The 17,329-nt window shown below is 42.6% G+C and overlaps 1 protein-coding gene across 1 annotated transcript; it reads left to right on the top strand.

Moving 5' to 3' along the window:
* Window positions 1-244: 244 nt before the first annotated feature.
* On the top strand, window positions 245-16,645 carry LOC146701810 (uncharacterized). The gene is made up of 10 exons (XM_085468179.1): window positions 245-315; window positions 942-8,973; window positions 9,053-9,119; window positions 10,263-10,320; window positions 10,421-10,529; window positions 10,694-10,825; window positions 11,383-11,472; window positions 14,454-14,597; window positions 14,880-15,064; window positions 15,175-16,645. The coding sequence occupies exons 2-10, from the start codon at window positions 943-945 to the stop codon at window positions 15,341-15,343; spliced, it is 8,985 nt and encodes a 2,994-aa protein (XP_085324305.1). The 5' UTR covers window positions 245-315; window position 942; the 3' UTR covers window positions 15,344-16,645.
* The last annotated feature ends 684 nt before the right edge of the window (window positions 16,646-17,329 follow it).

Here is a 17,329-nt window from a genome sequence, read left to right on the forward strand (position 1 = left end):
CAGTATAAATATATATATGTAAATATATATGTGTGCACTTGAGTCATTATTTATGTTGTGTGTACGTTCGGTAAATAATAATAATAATAATAATAATAATTAGACTGTAATTATCAGTATCAGTAGAAACCGTTTTAAAGCTGTGACTGAATTGGGTGATTAAATTTTCCTCTTCAAAAACTACAAATCTCGATTTTGCGGGCGCAATGAGTGCTTCTACGTCATATCCGCCGTTTCCCTCCGGAAGTACAGTTAATTTTTATTCACGGAAAAAAAAAGAAAAAAACAGCTGTTGTTGAAAAAGAAAACATCAAAGTGAGTTTCATGGACGAATGCCGTGCTTTACCTGTTCGCTGACTTTAGTATCGTGAGGACTACTGTGTGGGGGCTGTGTTCGGTGTGTCCCGCCGCTCTTTAGGCTGATTTGGAGCAGCGAGGCTCGGTTCGCTCATTTGTTGCGAGTTGGCTGCTGCTGCTGCTAGCTGTTAGCTGTTAGCTTCCATCACTGTGGACTTCCAGCTAGCACGCTAGCCACGCTCAGCTAGCTAACTGACCATTTCTGAGTGTCTGATGAACTCCGAGTGACAGTAAAACCTGCTGGCTGCCAGACAGCTAATGAAATAAGGCGCGTAGATGGGGAATTAGTGCGTGAAAGTAGATCGTACATTGTGTGACTCGTTAGCCTCCTAGTTTACGATTTATCACTGTTTATGTCAAACGTTAGCCAGCTTTGTTGCTTGTGGAAGAAATAGGTAATAGTTGATGGATTTGCTTATAATTACCTTATCATTGCTTATCATTTCCAAGAAAGGAGGTGTTCCCATTTTACTGAGAAAATCCATGATGCTGGAAAAAAAAGTGAATTACTTTGTAACTACAGGATTATTTTCCTTGTAAGTCCTCGCCTCAGCTTTATCATGTTTTTGTGAAATATTTTGCAGAATGCCGGCCTCAAAGAGAGGATCGTCTCCTCCAGACTCGCAGTCCAAGATAAGGAAGTTGGATGAGGACGGAGAGGCTGCGCCATCCAAAACTGTACCAGCCGCCAATAATCAGTCACATAACAACACAGGAAATATGAAAGAAAAGACAGCAGCCCCACGGACTAAGAAAAAACTCTGTGCTTCACCGGAAGGGGGACATAAACTAGCCAAGTCCCCCAAACAGAGCTCGCCTCTGAAGGATTCCAGCAAAACTTCCCCTGACCCACCTGTCAAAAAAGCCAAGCTCCAGAAAGCCACAAGTGCCTCCTGTGGAGAAGCTCCCTCACCGAAAGCGAACTCCAAAACCTCCCTGAAGCGAACTGCCTCCATGGACTCTGACAAGTTGAGTAGTGATGGTAGTAAGGCTGACTTCTTCAGAGAAAGGGATGATGAAGACAAGGCCCGCTGCATCAGAAAATACTCAAATCGAGTCAAAGCCAAGCGAAAGACGGAAGAGTCTCCTTCTGTCTCCGAGGATACGAGTCAAGGTTTATCTTCTCCACCTAAGGACCCCATACAGATGGACCACAATTATGGTATATTCACAGATTCACCATGTCTTGAAACTACAGATGAGGCAAATGAGAACATTAAAAAAGAATCTGCAGAATCTTTTACTGAGCAAGAGAGACCACAAATATCAGCTATTGCACCACAGGAGGTGTCAAAGGAAACTACGGTCTCTGTAACAGACACCAAATTTGAGTCTTCAGCTAATGAAAGTAAACATAAAGAATTACAAAATGTAGAAAGCCAAAAGGGTGTAGATAATGAAACACCAGCATCATCAAGAGACATTTCAGACCATCTCATATCCGAGGCTGAAAAGAAGGATGAGGAAGAGTTCGTTCAAAAGGATTTAGATGATAAAACACTACCATCATCAATGGAAACACTAAGTTTGGCTGCTGGAGAGGTGGATCCAAAGTGTAAAGATGAAAAACAGTCTTGCATGTCAGAGAGTCTGAGAACTGAAACTAAAACAAATGAAACCACACAGTTTGTTTCTGGAGAGAATAAATTGAGTGTTCAGTGTACAGCTAAGGGATCAACTGAATCTGCCACCATATCTGCAGCCCTTAGTAACGAATTCAACTCTGCATCAGAACAGCTGCTTGTGGAAAGTGGTATTCCAGAGAATGAGACTCAAGCAGACATTGTCAGAGCTCTCGCTACTTCCGACGAGGAATCAAATCTTGTAGACACGCAGGATGACGTGCCAATTGCAGTTACCGACACGTGTGTTGATGTGGAAACAATGGTCATAAGGTCTGAGGAAGATCTTCAAGAAAGCGATGGAAAAGAAGCTGACTTCCAGTTGACTCAGGTCGTCTCTTGTCCTGGAGGTTTGGTTGAGAGACAACTGAGCCATGACTGTGTGATAACTGACAGCTGCACTGAAATATTGACTCCTGATTGCGAGGCTGTTCAAAGAGAAGTGATTTCCGAATGTTTTACAGTTCCAGACGGTCAGATAGCACCTAGCGTAGATCTGCAAAATCAGGAGAACCACAGACTTTTTGACAACACTGCAGAAAAGCCTGATGATGGAGTTAAAGAAGATTCTGAGAGCACAGAAGGAGACACGAGCATGATTTGTGTCACTGCAGCAAGCAGCCAGATCAACATGGATATACTGACTGCAGCAGCATCAGAGGAGATTTCTGTAGTGGAAATACAAAGACAGGAAAAACAGGATGCTCCTGAACCTATTGCAGACATATCTACAAACTTTCATGAGGATCATGTGGGAGAAAACTGTAGAATTATGGAAGACAAACACTCTGTGAGCTTTGGACATAGTAGTGGAGCTGAGACTGAAACTAAAATAGAAACACAGAACATAGTGATTTCAGAAGTTTCTAATACAGAAGTGCAAATTCTTGAGACCCAGGAAATCTGCAACGCTACTACAGCCGAATCCACAGAGGTTCATGTTATGGATGATAAATCTGACAACATTAAAACCTTTGAATGTGCTGATGGGTCTGAGAGCCAAGAGAAAATACAAACACAGAGCTTATCAGCTTTGGAGGTTAGTAATCCAGCAGCTAAAGTGGACGTACAAAACCAGGAGAGGCCAGACGGCGAAGCCACGAGTGACAAAGTTCAGGAAGATCTGAGGACTGCAAACTATGAGAGCAGCAAAGAAGCTGAATGTGTTGCTGCTGTGGAAAAACGAATGGAAACACCAGACGATGTAGAGGCTGAAACCACATCAGTGGAGATCTGTAACATTGAGCAAACGCATCAGATGAGCCAGGTGGACAGTGAATCTACCACAGCTGAATCACACATGGATCAAATTGTTGAAAATGTGCAATCTGTGGAAATGCAGACAAAATTAACAATGGAGGTTTCATATCCATCCGCTTCAGTGGAAATCCAGAGAAGTCAAACAGAAGTGGAGCTACAGACCACATTGGGGACGAGTTCTGACATTGCACCTGGAGCAGGAATACAAAGTCACAAAAATCATGAAATCAATGAATGCAATACAGACGACATCCCTAAAGAGATTACAGAAGACTCAATGATTGAAAATTTCCAAACTGTGCAGAATGAAGATAAATGTGTGACACTAACTCCAGAGATTTCTGAAGCAGCTCATTCAGTGGAAGTGCACAGTGAGAAAAGTCCAGAAATAGTGGAGATGGAGTCTGCAGCAACATCAGAGGAGGTTTCTAACATACCTGCAGCGCAAATACAAAACCAGGAGAATCAGGATGTTGGTGCACATATTACAGACACAGTTTATACAGAGTCTGTGACTGTCCCTAAGAACGAAAACAAAACAGAAGATCAGCCTAAATCGCCAATAGAATTTACCGGACATGCCTCTATGATGGAATTACAGAGTGAGAAAAGTCAAAATGAAGTTGAGATGGAAACTGCAACAACATCAGAGGAGGTTTCTGACACATCTGCAGTGGAAACAGAAACCCAGACGAGTCAGGATGTCTTTGAAGATGGTGCAGGCATGCAGATCGACTCTGTGACTGTTGCAGAAAATGAAAACAAAAAAGAAGAAAAGGCTAAAACCACACCAGAGATTTCCGAAGTGGTCCCTTCAGTGGAAGCACAAAGTGAGAAAATTCAGAGTGAAGTGGGTATGGAGTCTGCAGCACCTTCAGAGGAGGTTTCTAAGATACCTGCAGTGGAAATCCAAAGTCAGATAAGCAAGGTTATCACAGAATATAGCACAGATGTACATACACAGTCAGTGACATCAACACCAGACTCCCCTAAAGAATCCACCTCAGTGGAAATCCAGCTGGTGCAAAGTCAAAATGAAGTGGATGCGGAGCAGAAAACACCAGAGGAGGTTGCTAGCATACCTGCATTGGAAATAAAGGGCCAGGATGTCATTGAACATAACACAGACATACTCATGCAGCCCATCAGTGTCTCGGAGAATGAAAATGAAATGGAAAAACAGGCTCCATCGATATCAGAGGCAGAGATTTCAGTGGAAGTACAATGCGGCAAAAGTCTATCTGAAGTGGAGATGGAGACCACAACAACATCAGAAGAGCTTTGTATCCCACCAGCAGCAGAAACGCATAAGCAGAAGAGTCAGGATGTCAGTGAACACACAGAAGATTCATATACGCAGCCCGTCGCTGTCCCAGAGAGAGAAATTGAAATGGAAGAGCAGGCTAAATCGACACAAGAGATTTCAGTGGAAATACAAAGTGAGAACAGCCTAAATGAAGTCGACATGGAGTCTGCAGCTGCATCAGAGGAGATTTCTAGCACACCTGCAGCGGAAATACAAAATCAGACGAGCAAAGATGTCTGTGAACGGAGCACAGACGTACATACAGAGCCTGTTACTGGTGCAGAGAATGAAAACAAAAAGCAGGATACATTAATAGCAGATATTTCTATTTCAGCACACAGCCAGGAGATACAGGAAGCCGCTGAACCTACGGGAGACATATCTAAAGAAGTCCACAAAGGATTAAGGAATCCCACAAATCACCCCAACAAAGCACATTGTGTCACTGCTGCTGAGAGTCAGGTGGAAATGGAGGCAACAGAAGCACCAAAGGAGACATCTGAGCCAACAAATAACCCAAGCCAGAAAGGTCAGGAGGTCAGTGAACTGACTATAAACACTACAGTAGAGAAAGACTTTATTAATGCTCTGAGTGAAGAGGAGGATGATAAGGTTAAGGCCGACTGTGTCATTGCTGCTGAGAGTCAAAGAAAAGTGGAAGTGCAGACAACAGAAACACCGGAGGAGGTTTCTGATCTAAAGAATGTGCCAGAAACACAAAGTAAGAAAGATCGGGAGACCACTGAGCTCAAAACAGACACTGAGGCAGGTAAAGATTTCATTAATACTGAAGAAAAGGATGACAAGGTCGATGCTGAATGTGTCAGTGTTACTGAGAGTCCAGGAGAAATGGAAATACAGACAGTAGAAGCACCAGAGAAGATTACTTATCTGACAAATAAACAAAATCAGAGAGGTCAAGAGGTCAGCGAACTCACTACAGACACTGAAGTGGAAAAAGATTTGACCGGGACAGAGTGCGAGGAAAAGGATGTCGAGGTTAACGAGGAAAGCTTAAGCGCTGTTGAGAATCAAGGAGAAATGGAAGTGCAGACAACAGAATCAGGAGAAGAAAGATCTGACGTTGAAGTACACAACGATGGAAATCAGGAGGTCGGTGACGTTCAGGAAGATCTTATGTCTGCACGCTGTGAGACTAGAAATGAGGAAGAGCCTGCTTCTGAATGTGTTAACATTTTAGAAACTACTGCAGAAGGGAGTCCTTATCTAACAAAACAGCAAAGTAATGTTACTGAGGAAATAAATGAAGACACTACAGCCTTATTAGAAATTCAGAAACAGAGAGGGCCTCGTGCTGACGTGGATATAACAAGTGAATCAACAGAAAGGGAAGCTTCAGTGTTAGAAGAGGAAACGGGGAGCCAAATGTTTAATGAGGTCAAGGCTGACGGATCTGTTGGTAACATTGAAGGAGGAGGAGCGGATAGCAGCGAAGTAATGCTTTTTGTTTGTGGGCAAACCGACAACAACAATGTCGTAATTCAGCCTTCTGAGGAGCAGATTGAGATGGTTAATCAGTCAGCGGTCGGGCCCCATGAAAACCAGATAGTGTACGAGCCCATTAGTAGCCCAGAGAGTAATGATGATCGTGATGTGTCTGCAGCGGCAGCAGAGAAGCACGATGCCGTTTCTATATTAGATATACAATGCACAGAGGCTCAACAGATGGAAACAAACTTTTCCAGTAATGAAGACAACAGAGAAATTGGTGGCATGCAGCTGGTAAATGAAGTTGCTAAGGAGGAAATTTGTGTCCCAGACAGCCAGGCAGGGGTTGAAATGGAAGTACAAGCGCAGCCAGCACAGTTGGAGCAGATTAACGCTACCGTGGATGTGAAAGAAGTTGCACCGATCAGTTCTGGCAGTGACATGAGCGTGGCAGATGGAGGGTCAGGAGATGCTGCAGAAGTGAAGAGTGAAATGACAGTGAAAAGTGAAGGAAATGGCATTTCAGAGTGCATCAGAGCCACTGAGTTTTCTGAGCAGGTGCAGCACGATGCTGGCATTCAGGAAGCTGCGGGCGTCACGGTAACAACAACAACTCCACCAACAACGACTACATCCTCCACTGAATTTGAGGTACCAGGTGGTGCATCTGAGGAATATGTGATTTTAGAGCCAGTCCCACAGAGTGAAATTCACTTTGATATCGTCACTCAAGCTGCAACCGAATCAGGTCTGGTGGCCTCTCTTTCAGAGCAGGTGAATCCAGAAAGTGAGTCGATGGAGGAGAAGGCGGAGAGTGAGAGGACTTTAAATGGTTCCGAGCAAACTGTGTTTACTGAAGCGGCGGCTAGTTCAGGGGAGGTAGCAGAGCAGGAGACAAACATTTCACCTGTGGAGGAAGACGTTCAGGTTATTCAGCCTTCTGACCACCAGTCATCTCACATGGTGGACATGAATACCTCCCATGACTCTGAACCCCAAAGCCTGATTGAAGACATTAATGTAGTGGTGATAGAGGATGCTCAAGATAACCTGGACATACAAGAAGTGCAGATTCTAGAGGACATCGAGATCGGACATGAGATTATAGTGGTGGAGGAAGAGAATGATGAAGACAGTGACATTGCAGTAGTAGAAAAGCCACAAGAAACAGCCGAGGCAGGCCTGCCTGAGGAAAAGGTGAATGAGAAGTACATATGTAACACTAGTGGGCCTGACATGAAGCAAAACAGCACAGCTGAAAAGACCGAAGAGGAAACGAAAGCTCAAGAGCCAGAAAAACCCAAGAAACAAGAAATGAACACGCAAGCGAGAACCAAAGCTCGCCTCGCAGCTCTGGCTGAGCAGAAGGCTGCGGCAGCTAAGAGAAGTGCAAATAGGCAGCAGCTGAATCTCTTAGCCCTGTGTCAGGAGATCGCAGAGGACATTGCCACAGACAGCATGCTGCTGAAGAGGATAGAAGAAGAAAAACAAGCGGCAGCAGCAGCAGCCAAGAGTGAAGCCAGCAAGAAGGAACGCCCGCCTGTTAACACGCAAGATGCCAACACGGTTAATGTCCCAACTCCTGCTGGACCAGAGGGATGCGCCCCTCCTTCGGTGACCCCTGCTCCTGAGGCCCCCCCAGCCCAGCCCTCAACGGCTGATTCAGCTGAAACTCAGCCTTCCGCCGAGCCTCCAAAGAGACGTTTCTTCATCACGCAGATTTCAGTGCCGCTGAAAGTCCACGAGAAAAAGAAGCTGACTCGATATCAAAGACTCAGACAGGTCGAGCTGCAGAGAGAGAAAATGTCGTGGGCACGTGTGAAGAAACTAAAGTCTGACCAAGCAAATCAGATGTTCTCAGACATGGATTGGCAGGCACCTTTTTCTGCTGCCTCTCTTTTTCCAGTGAGCCCTGTTACCACACCACCTCCTCAACCTGCAGCCAGTCCAGCAACCTCCCAACTGAGTCCTTCTGCATCTAGCAAACCTGCTACACTGAAGGCAGAAGCTCCCAAGAATGAGCCTAAGGCTGAGCTGGCTAAAACTGAACCATCTAAAACTGAACCCACTAAAACTGAACCCACTAAAGCTGAAACCTCCAAAAAACAACCAACGATAACTGAAACTCCTAAAACTGAACCCCCTAAAACTGAAACTGGCAAACCTGAAGCCTCTAAAACGGAGCCTCCTAGTACTGAAAACCGTAGAACTACACGGCAAAGCAAGGCTCAGACTACTAAAGCAGCAGCTACTCCAGAGCCCGCGCCAAAAGTCACAAGATCAGGAACCAAGAGAACCCTCCCAGCAATACCACCTCCCATGCCCAACGGACTTAATGCTCAGAAACTGAAAATGGAAGTTGAGTACAAGCCATACAGACCCAGGCCGAAATATTCTCCTGACGATTTTGAGCTGGATGATGACCCATTACCAGCAAAGCCGAAACCACCCGGCCTCCAGTCAAACCCTTCGGCTCAGCCTAAACCCACTCTACTATCAAAGCCCACGCTCACAGCGCAACTTGCCAACCAGGCAAAACTCAAAGCTCAGACCAAGCCTGCTGGGCAGATCTCAGGTCAGTCAAAGCCCTCTGTTGCAGCTCCAGCTCAGTTAAAGCCCGCACAGTTAAACCCAGCTGTTGCACCAGCAACACAGTCTAAGGCCACAGCTGCAACTGCAGCTTCATCCAAACTTGCTTCTTCAGCGAATGCTCCGTTAAAGTCTCCAGTCCCGACTGCAACTCAGTCTAAAGTTGTTTCAGCTCCAGCTCAGTCCAAGCCTGCAGCTTCTGTTTCACCTCAGCTGAAGACTGCAGGTGCCGATGCAAATCTAACACAGCTGAAACCATCTGCTTCACCTGCAGCTCGGCCTGCTGTTGCAGCCACATCTGGGATGAAGCCTGCTGCCTCTAAGGCTGGTGCAATTTCAGTGCCTCAGAGACCCACAGATCCCGCATGTAAAGAAAACGACAAGTGCAAGGTAAGTCAGAAATAAATTATTCTATGATCAGTGTCACAGGCGCTGTACATGTTACTTACCTTTTTTCTTTCATACACAGAATGCAGCTCATCCACTTTCATCAGCTCCACCTGAAGAGAGCGCCAAAGTGTCTGACAAGCTTACAGGTATCTGTGTATATTAATTGCAATCCTGACTCAGATTTACCTCCATCAGCTCGTCCAGATTGTCTACCTGTCTGTGCCAGTGTCTGCTAGCAGGATTACTCAAAAAGTCATGGAGAGGTTTGCCTGAAAGTGCTACCAGAAGTGTCCCAACGTAGACGTGATTAATTCAGATTCAGACTCTTTATTATTTTGAGGAAAAATAGAAAACATAAGCTTCACAAATACATGTGAAATGGAAAAAAGAAAAGTTGGGAGGCATCATCTTGGTTTCTTGAAAATACCTCCAGTTAATCTGGATCAAGCATCCAGAGAGTCTGTATTTTCAGTTATGGTAGAGGGCTGCACTACCAGTGTACGATCCACAATTTTTTATGAGAAAAAAAAGTTAATTTTTATCATTCAGATTTGAATTAGGCCATAGACTAGAATAATTTATCAAAATAATGAGGCAAGCAACACACATTTTAAATCCTGCTCTTTTAGGTTGTTTCTTACTTCACCTTAATCAAAATAAATGCATAGAAATGTTTTAAAAAAGTGAAATTCACATCTCTCATCTTTAACCAGCTTATTCTTCCTGGCAGGCCGACACTGTTGCATAAACGTGGTTCTTATCTGCCTGCTTATAGGACAGCAAACACAACATGCAGTGTTTGGATAGCTGTTAGGTTGAAATTCAGGCCTCTAAATACTGATTACATTAAGGTAAGCACCCCTGTCAGCGTGCACTTAGTTGCGTCTGCAGCTTTGTGCTGGTAGTGTTATGTCTCACATCGCCGAACACTGGACCTGAACAGGTTACCCACAAGGTCACGTTCCTTTAAAGGGTAAAAACGGCAATAAAACTATGTCCACCTCAGATTTCAGCTTCTTTCATCAGTTAACCGCGAGTGCAGCACATGTTGTCATATAAGTCCAGTCTTGGATCTTTGACTAATGTTTCAAAGCATTAACTTTTCCAAGATCAGCGCTAAATGTTATTTATTTATTTATTTTACTCTCAATATGTTGTTTAAGTAAATTAGGAATTTATATTTTAAGTTTTTTTTATTTTTATTGTATTTTGTCAACAACCTTCTTAAATGTGTGTATAATTATGTTGCTGTGTAAAATCCTTTCTTTTATACGTTGATCTTTCTCCAGAGAGTAAAGCAGAAAGCTTGAAGGAAGCAGAGCAGACACCAGGAAAGCCTTGTCAAGAGTAAGAAGCTTTTCTAAAGTTGTTTGACATGTTTTATTTTGGTTTTTTTGCTTCTTAGCGGTTGAAACCTTCAGTAACCCGATGTGTTTTTGAATCGCAGCAAAGCTGTGAAGCCACAGGATGGCGGGGCTCCTCTCTCCGAAGCTTGCCTGCAAAAAGAAGTCAAGAAGCTAAAGGAGGCTGACAAAGATGGCACCCAAACAGTTATTGTGAGTGAACGAGATAGTTTCCTCTGACCTCATTTTAAATCCTGCGCTTTTGCAATGGAAAACATGGATCATAAGTTGGGTTCTTTCTGTGTTCTGTCACTCTGGAAAACTAAGTGAAATTGAATTCTTGAGAGTGAGCTTATTGCTTTGCTTTGTTCTCGCAGGATGCAGGACAGAAGCATTTTGGAGCAGTGGCCTGCAGTGTGTGTGGGATGCTCTACTCTGCTGCCAACCCCGAGGATGAATCTCAGCATTTGCTGTTTCACAACCAGTTCATCAGCGCCGTCAAATATGTGGTGAGGGAAAGTCACATGCCTATGCCTGTTAAACTGACTCCCTGGATCAGAGCAATAAATGCCAACAAATTTATAGATATGGTTTACAAAAAATATACAATGCAGTGCAGGGACAACTGAGGATTCTTGATAAAGGGAGTCTTGACCCTCGTCTTCCACTCTATGCTGCACTACAGTGAGCAAGACTGCAGGTATTTGATAAGATTCCTCCTTAGGATTGCCCGTTGGACATTTTCTAACTTCCCACCTCTAGAAAAGTAGGTCAGCACAGCTCTTTGTTTATTCAGTTCAAGTGTGATTTATTCTTACTGACTTTTCTGGTGGCAGAAGAGACAGTAAATAAAGTTAAATTGAAAATGTAATTTTATTTGGTTTACGTCAAATGATTCTGTCGGCTTATAAGAAGATTTATTACCTGGAATGTTTTGCGCCTATTTGCCAAAATTGTCCAAGATTGGGAGTGACTGCATATAGAAAATGGATTAATACCTACTTAGGACATTTAGATGACATAATTAAATATTTTCTATTCTTTTTGCTTTCTTTTTTTTTGTCAGGGTTGGAAAAAGGAGAGGATTTTGTCTGAGTTTCCAGATGGCAAGATCATTCTCGTCCTGCCAGATGATCCCAAATATGCTCTGAAGAAGGTATGTTTACACCAGCGTTTGCTAGCGTGAACTCTTCAGGGCTTATATGTCTGGATTGATAGTTAGGTCCCCAAAACAAGAAGTTCCCAGTTTTTATATTTTTTGGCTCCGTCTTTTACTGCCACCGAGTTAACATGAAATAGCCAGCATGCAGTTGAATTACAGACTGCTGTAATTCTACAGGTTGCAACAACCTCCTCAAGTGTAACAGAATAATAAGTATAAATACATTTAAATAAAATACTCTTTTGAGAATCCTTTGCAGGGAGTGACTGTCTGAGGTAGCAGTCACACGGGCCTAGCAAAAGGTAACAATAGGTACTTTTCTCCACTAGGGAAAAATGTGTATTCCCTGACATGTTGCCAAGTGGTTGCTTTGTGTTGCAAAGAAGGTACTGCACCAAAAATCTTGCAATTGCTTTGCTTGCTAGTAGATTCCCATGATCACTAGAGGTGGGCAGGTCAATCCAAATGTGTTGATAGTGTCGATCCCAACACTGGTATTGGTATCAGATCGATACTAGCACGATATGATCGATATTTTGTTTCCACTCTCTAAGTTCAGTATGTGTCACACTGCATTGCGTTAAATTATTTTTGGGGGAAATGGAAAAAGCACAAACCTCAAGCATGCACTAAAATTTTATTTATAGCCTATAGTAGGGATGGGTATTGACAAGATTTACACGATTCCGATTCCATTTTCGATTCTGTTTAACGATTCGATTCTTTATCGATTCTTTTTTTTAAAAAGGAGTTTCAGACAAAGTTCTAAGCTAATCGACTAAGGTCGATTAGCTTAGAACTTTGTTTTATATCTTCTCTTTGAACAAGATAGAAATTTAGGAGTAGCATGGCCTTACAAACCCAACAGTGAGGTCTTAAGAGATCCAGCCTATGGCTCTTCAATGGGGTGTCACAAGGTCCCCATGAAAAAAAGTTGTAAATGTAAAATAATAAAATAAATATTCTTCTGTAGCAATAACAAAGTATAACATAAATTATTCTGTAACAATTACACAAGAATATCCAGTAATGTCCCTGCCTACAATTAAACACATTCACTTACCGAAAATCGGGGGCATCTGCTGTGGCAAATGGGTGCAAGCCTTTTACCACAAACTTAGTCACTGCTCGGTGACATTCGTCTATCCTGGCCTGAAAGGAGACGCTACCGGCAGACTGCAGCGAGAACTGCCAGCATCTGAGCCAGCCAGACTCTGTCTCTCTCATCATGGTCACCTAAATGCACAGTAATGGCAGGTTTTGTAATAAGGCAGATCGCGCTAACATAATATGCACTGTTAGTTGATGATTTACCTGCTGCATTAAAGGGAGAGGACGTGCAAACGTTACCGCTGCTGCTGGGTTGAGATTCACGAGTCCGGAGCGGAATTAAAAACATGACATTCATTTAAGGTCATCACGTGTTTTGTGAGCAAATGCTTTTGCATATTCGTAGTGTTTCCTCCCTTAAATGAAATATCTACTTTGCAAGTATTGCAAGGCGCCCTGTTGTAATCCGTTCTCGTAAAGTATAACCAAACTTTTTAGCGTTTGAGCCACCATGTTTCCTGCCAGGTAAATGACACTCCGCAATGTGGTGACGTCATTTGGGGCGACTGGAATCGATAAGGGAATCGTTTGCAAAAATGGCAAAAAATTGCAAGGAATTGAAACAGTGGAACCGGTTCTCAACAAGAACCGGTTTTCGATACCCATCCCTAGCCTATAGCACATTTAAAGAACAGAAGGCATTTAAATTCTACATTTCTAAAAAAAACACCAAACTGTTTCAAAATGCATGAAAAACTGAAAGGTGTGTATTACTAAGTGGCTTGTACTTTGGAAAGTAAAAATCACAGCAATTTAGTGGCCATTAAAATGTGTTCAGAATTTATAAATTAGTGATGATTCGACTCATAAATCGCGACACATTGCTGTTCCTTACATAAGCTGCTTTTTTAAGTTAATAGTATCAGTATTGGTATCGCTAGTATTGGCTCTGTATTTACTTAGTATTGGTTCAATACCAACATTTGCAGTATCACACAGGAAGACGTTGACTTGCCTGCAAATTGATAACTGAGCACTAAGCTGAAGTTAAACTTGAGAAAGTGGGACACAAACCAGAAACAGAGAATGTTCCCCTTCAAAGTAAAAGTCGTAATTTACTACTACTACTATTGCCCGCTACCCCTCCCAGGGTATGGGGTGCCACGGGTAGATCTCAAGAGATTTCTGTCCTGGGCCATTCTTTCTAGTTGGGTCGAGGTGCAACCAATATATTTTAAAGGGTGAAGGCTTTGCTTTGAAGGTGGATGTTTTCTTTTCTTTTTTAGTGAGTTTTTGGTGAGTGTTTGCATTTCATTCAGCAATAGCCTTCAACAACTCGCCAACTGATTGGGTAATTTTTTTCCGCTAGCAACGAGCAGTTACCTGGGAATCCCTTGCCAGTCTCTAGGCCTGTGTGGCTCGGGCCTAAGGTCTGAAACTCAAAGCTTTTACTGAAGCTATTTACTGTTGTAGGGTCTTTCATCGCTCAGTTTTTGTCTTCAGCAAGTAAAATGCTCATTCATGTTTGTGGGTCTCTGTGTGACGTAAGCAGCCAACTTTGCTGCGTTTGTCTGAGTCTGAGCAGAGAATTCACCCTTATGCACTTAATAATTTAAAGAGCTGTAAACAGCTGAAATGTGAGCAGACAGACTGCATAACCTCTGCTAAGGCTGAAAAGCACATCACAAGAATGCCTGGATCTGGATTAGCTCGTTATATTTTCCTGAAATTTAAAACCGGGTATCTCAGTTTTTCAGCTTGCATTTGTAAATGTGACACCAATACTCCAAGTCTGCCCTGCCTTTGAAAAAAAAAAAAAAAAAGTGCTCAAGTCTCACTTGGACTGTATCCTTAGATATGCTCCAATATTTATCATCCCTGCATTAGCATACTGATTCTTGGATGTACAATAATCTGTTCCTCAGGTTGAGGAGATCCGGGAGATGGTGGACAATGACCTCGGCTTCCAGCAGGTGGAGACCAAGTGTCCCTCAAAGACCAAAACCTTCCTCTTTATCTCTAATGACAAGAAAGTGGCTGGGTGTCTCATAGCTGAGCACATACAAGAGGTAAGAGATGATGATGAGCACATTTGTGAATGATCATCATGTAAAAATTGGGATAAATGAAATTCTTGGCTGATACAGATGTTTAAAATAGCTTAAAATATGAACTAAAATATTGCGTTTTGTGTTTCTAATCTTTCTTTCTTCCTCATGTAACAGTTTTAAGGTATCTGAGCATTTAGACAGACCAAATGGATATAATACAATAAACAGATGTTCGACCGCTGCTATCAGTAAGTGTCCGTTTATTCTGTGACGTTTACTGAGGATTGTGCATGCTCACAGGGGTACAGGGTGATTGAAGAGCCCATGCCAGAGGGTTCGGAGGGAGAGAAGTTGATGTTTGAACGTCAGAGAGCTTGGTGCTGCTCCACAACGCCAGAGCCTGCCATCTGCGGCATCAGTCGCATCTGGGTGGTCAGCGTGATGAGACGTCAGGGCATCGCTTCGCGCATGCTCGAGTGCCTCCGGTCAGTACGGCTGCAAACCGCCAGTCATTTCATCGTCATCATCACACACACACACACACACAATCAAAGTCATATTAATGCAACTCGTATTTGTTTGTTTTTCTGCACAGGAATAATTTCATATACGGTTCATACCTGAGCAAAGATGAGATCGCCTTCTCCGACCCCACTCCCGACGGGAAACTCTTCGCCACGCATTATTTTGGCACTTCCCAGTTTTTGGTTTATAACTTTGTGAGCGGGACACGCTCGCACCAACCCAAAACCCAAGCAGTATGACGGTCTTCGGATACCGTAACGATGGCTTCATCTGAGACGCTCACCGACCAGTGGGACATCCTCACCAAACACTGAATCTTCACGTGTGTTTTAAAAAGAAAAACCTCCTCGGAGGGGTTACACATTGGTTCAAATCTCAGGATGAAAACAACGAGGTGTTGTTGAAACATGATATTTCACCCTTTAATCCTTCCCCGCATAGTATTTTGAAGAAAAAGAGTATTTTCTTTATACATTTTTAAGTAAACAATTGGTTTTATTAGGAGAATAGAGTTTACATGCATGACCTGACAGCAATAGAAAACAAAGAGCATTTTATCGTTTTATCTTTTGAATCCTCATGAAGCGTAACCATCAACCTGCTGCATTAAACAAATGGTTATTTGCAAGTTTGTTCCTCAGTCGGTTTTTGTCATTTTTACACCCGTTTCCTGTAGTGGAGTGTGTTAAGCTGCCGTTGTCTCCAGATGTGTTTAAGCGACGTCGATAATCCCTGAAGGGCACAACTGCACAATTTCTTTTGAGGGGTTAAGCTGTGTTTCCTACACTTTGATTTCACTGTCATGTTTTTATTGTAGTATTTCAGAAACAATTTCGACACCTTGATTAGAGAGATGTGGGTTAGAACTGTAGCTTGGGCATTATTTGTGTGCTCCGATCTTCTGAGATCACATTACCTGACTTTTTTTCCCTCAAGCCGAGCCATATACTGTACACCGTTTAGCGAGGCGTTATAGCCTAAACTGTATGAGTGGTGTCTTTAAATTTCACCAAGGCTGTCTTTTGCTTTGTTTGTGCCTGAATGAATCATGTGTGACTTAAGTTGTTGATTTATTTTCTTTACTTTTTTAGCCACATGTTCTTCTTAAGTAGCATCTGGCTTTGTTTTTTTATTCCAATAGTGTAGATTATCATCTTCCTATTCCTTAGTAACAATGAATTAAAATGTATATCAAATTATCATGTAGATTTATGCATAGTATAACAAGATTTATAATGAAAGATGGGCAAGTTCTTAAGTGTCACGTGTTAAATGGTGTTTGAGTGAAGGTAAATATCAACCAGGTTCAGCCTTTATGATTGAAAACAGGGATATTTGCTCAGTGATCAACATGAGGGGTTTAGATTAACCCGCCTCTCTTCAGATTAACAGTATCATCGTAATCCACCTCTTATTTTCTTCTTCCTCCTTGTTAAAGCGGTTGATTTTAGAACGATGTGGTTGTGTAAGAAAAAGACATTTGATTTATACGAAGCTGTTATGTAAATATTTATTTAAATAAAAGTAAAATGTAAAACATTTTTGGTGTTTCTGATTAGCTGCTTTTGACCTTGTATGGATTTTTCCTAATTTTCTGTCATGTAAATGCTGTTATAGTCATGGCTTCTGATATTAAAAGAGTTTCAAATAACGAGGTCAGTATACACTCGCTGGCCATTTTATTGGGTACATCTTACCAGTCTTTTGCCTCAATTCTTTGTGGCTTAGAATCAACGACATTCCTCAGAGATTTTGGTCCATTTTAATTCAGCAAGCTCTTGATTAAGAGTCATGTTCAAGAAATATGTTTGTGATCATTTGAATTTTGTGACATGGAAGCAGCCATGAGAAGATGGGAACACTGTGGTCAAATGGACATGGTCAGCAGCAATTCTGTGGTGATTCGGTGATGCCCAGTTGCTATTAAAAGTCCCACATCCTCACACCATCAGCAGCCTGAAATGTTACTGGAAGGCGGGGTGGATCCATGCTTTTATTTTTATGTCAAATTCTGATCCTAATGAAAACTCCTAAGACCAGAAACCCTTTTTCTGATTTTGGTTAGACTGTTTGTATAGTCAGTTTCCAGAGTGTGGTCTTCTGCCGCTGCAGTCCTTCTGAGATGCTCTTCTGCATAACTTGCTTGTAATAAGTGTTTGAGTTATTGTTTCCTTCCTGTCAGCTCAGAGCAGTCTGGCCATTCTCCTCTGACCTCTAACAGACAT

Source organism: Copadichromis virginalis, linkage group LG9 (assembly GCF_057382275.1).
Source record: "Copadichromis virginalis isolate Kocher_CV1m ecotype Utaka linkage group LG9, C_Virginalis_male_GT1.1, whole genome shotgun sequence".
NCBI classification, from domain to species: domain Eukaryota; kingdom Metazoa; phylum Chordata; class Actinopteri; order Cichliformes; family Cichlidae; genus Copadichromis; species Copadichromis virginalis.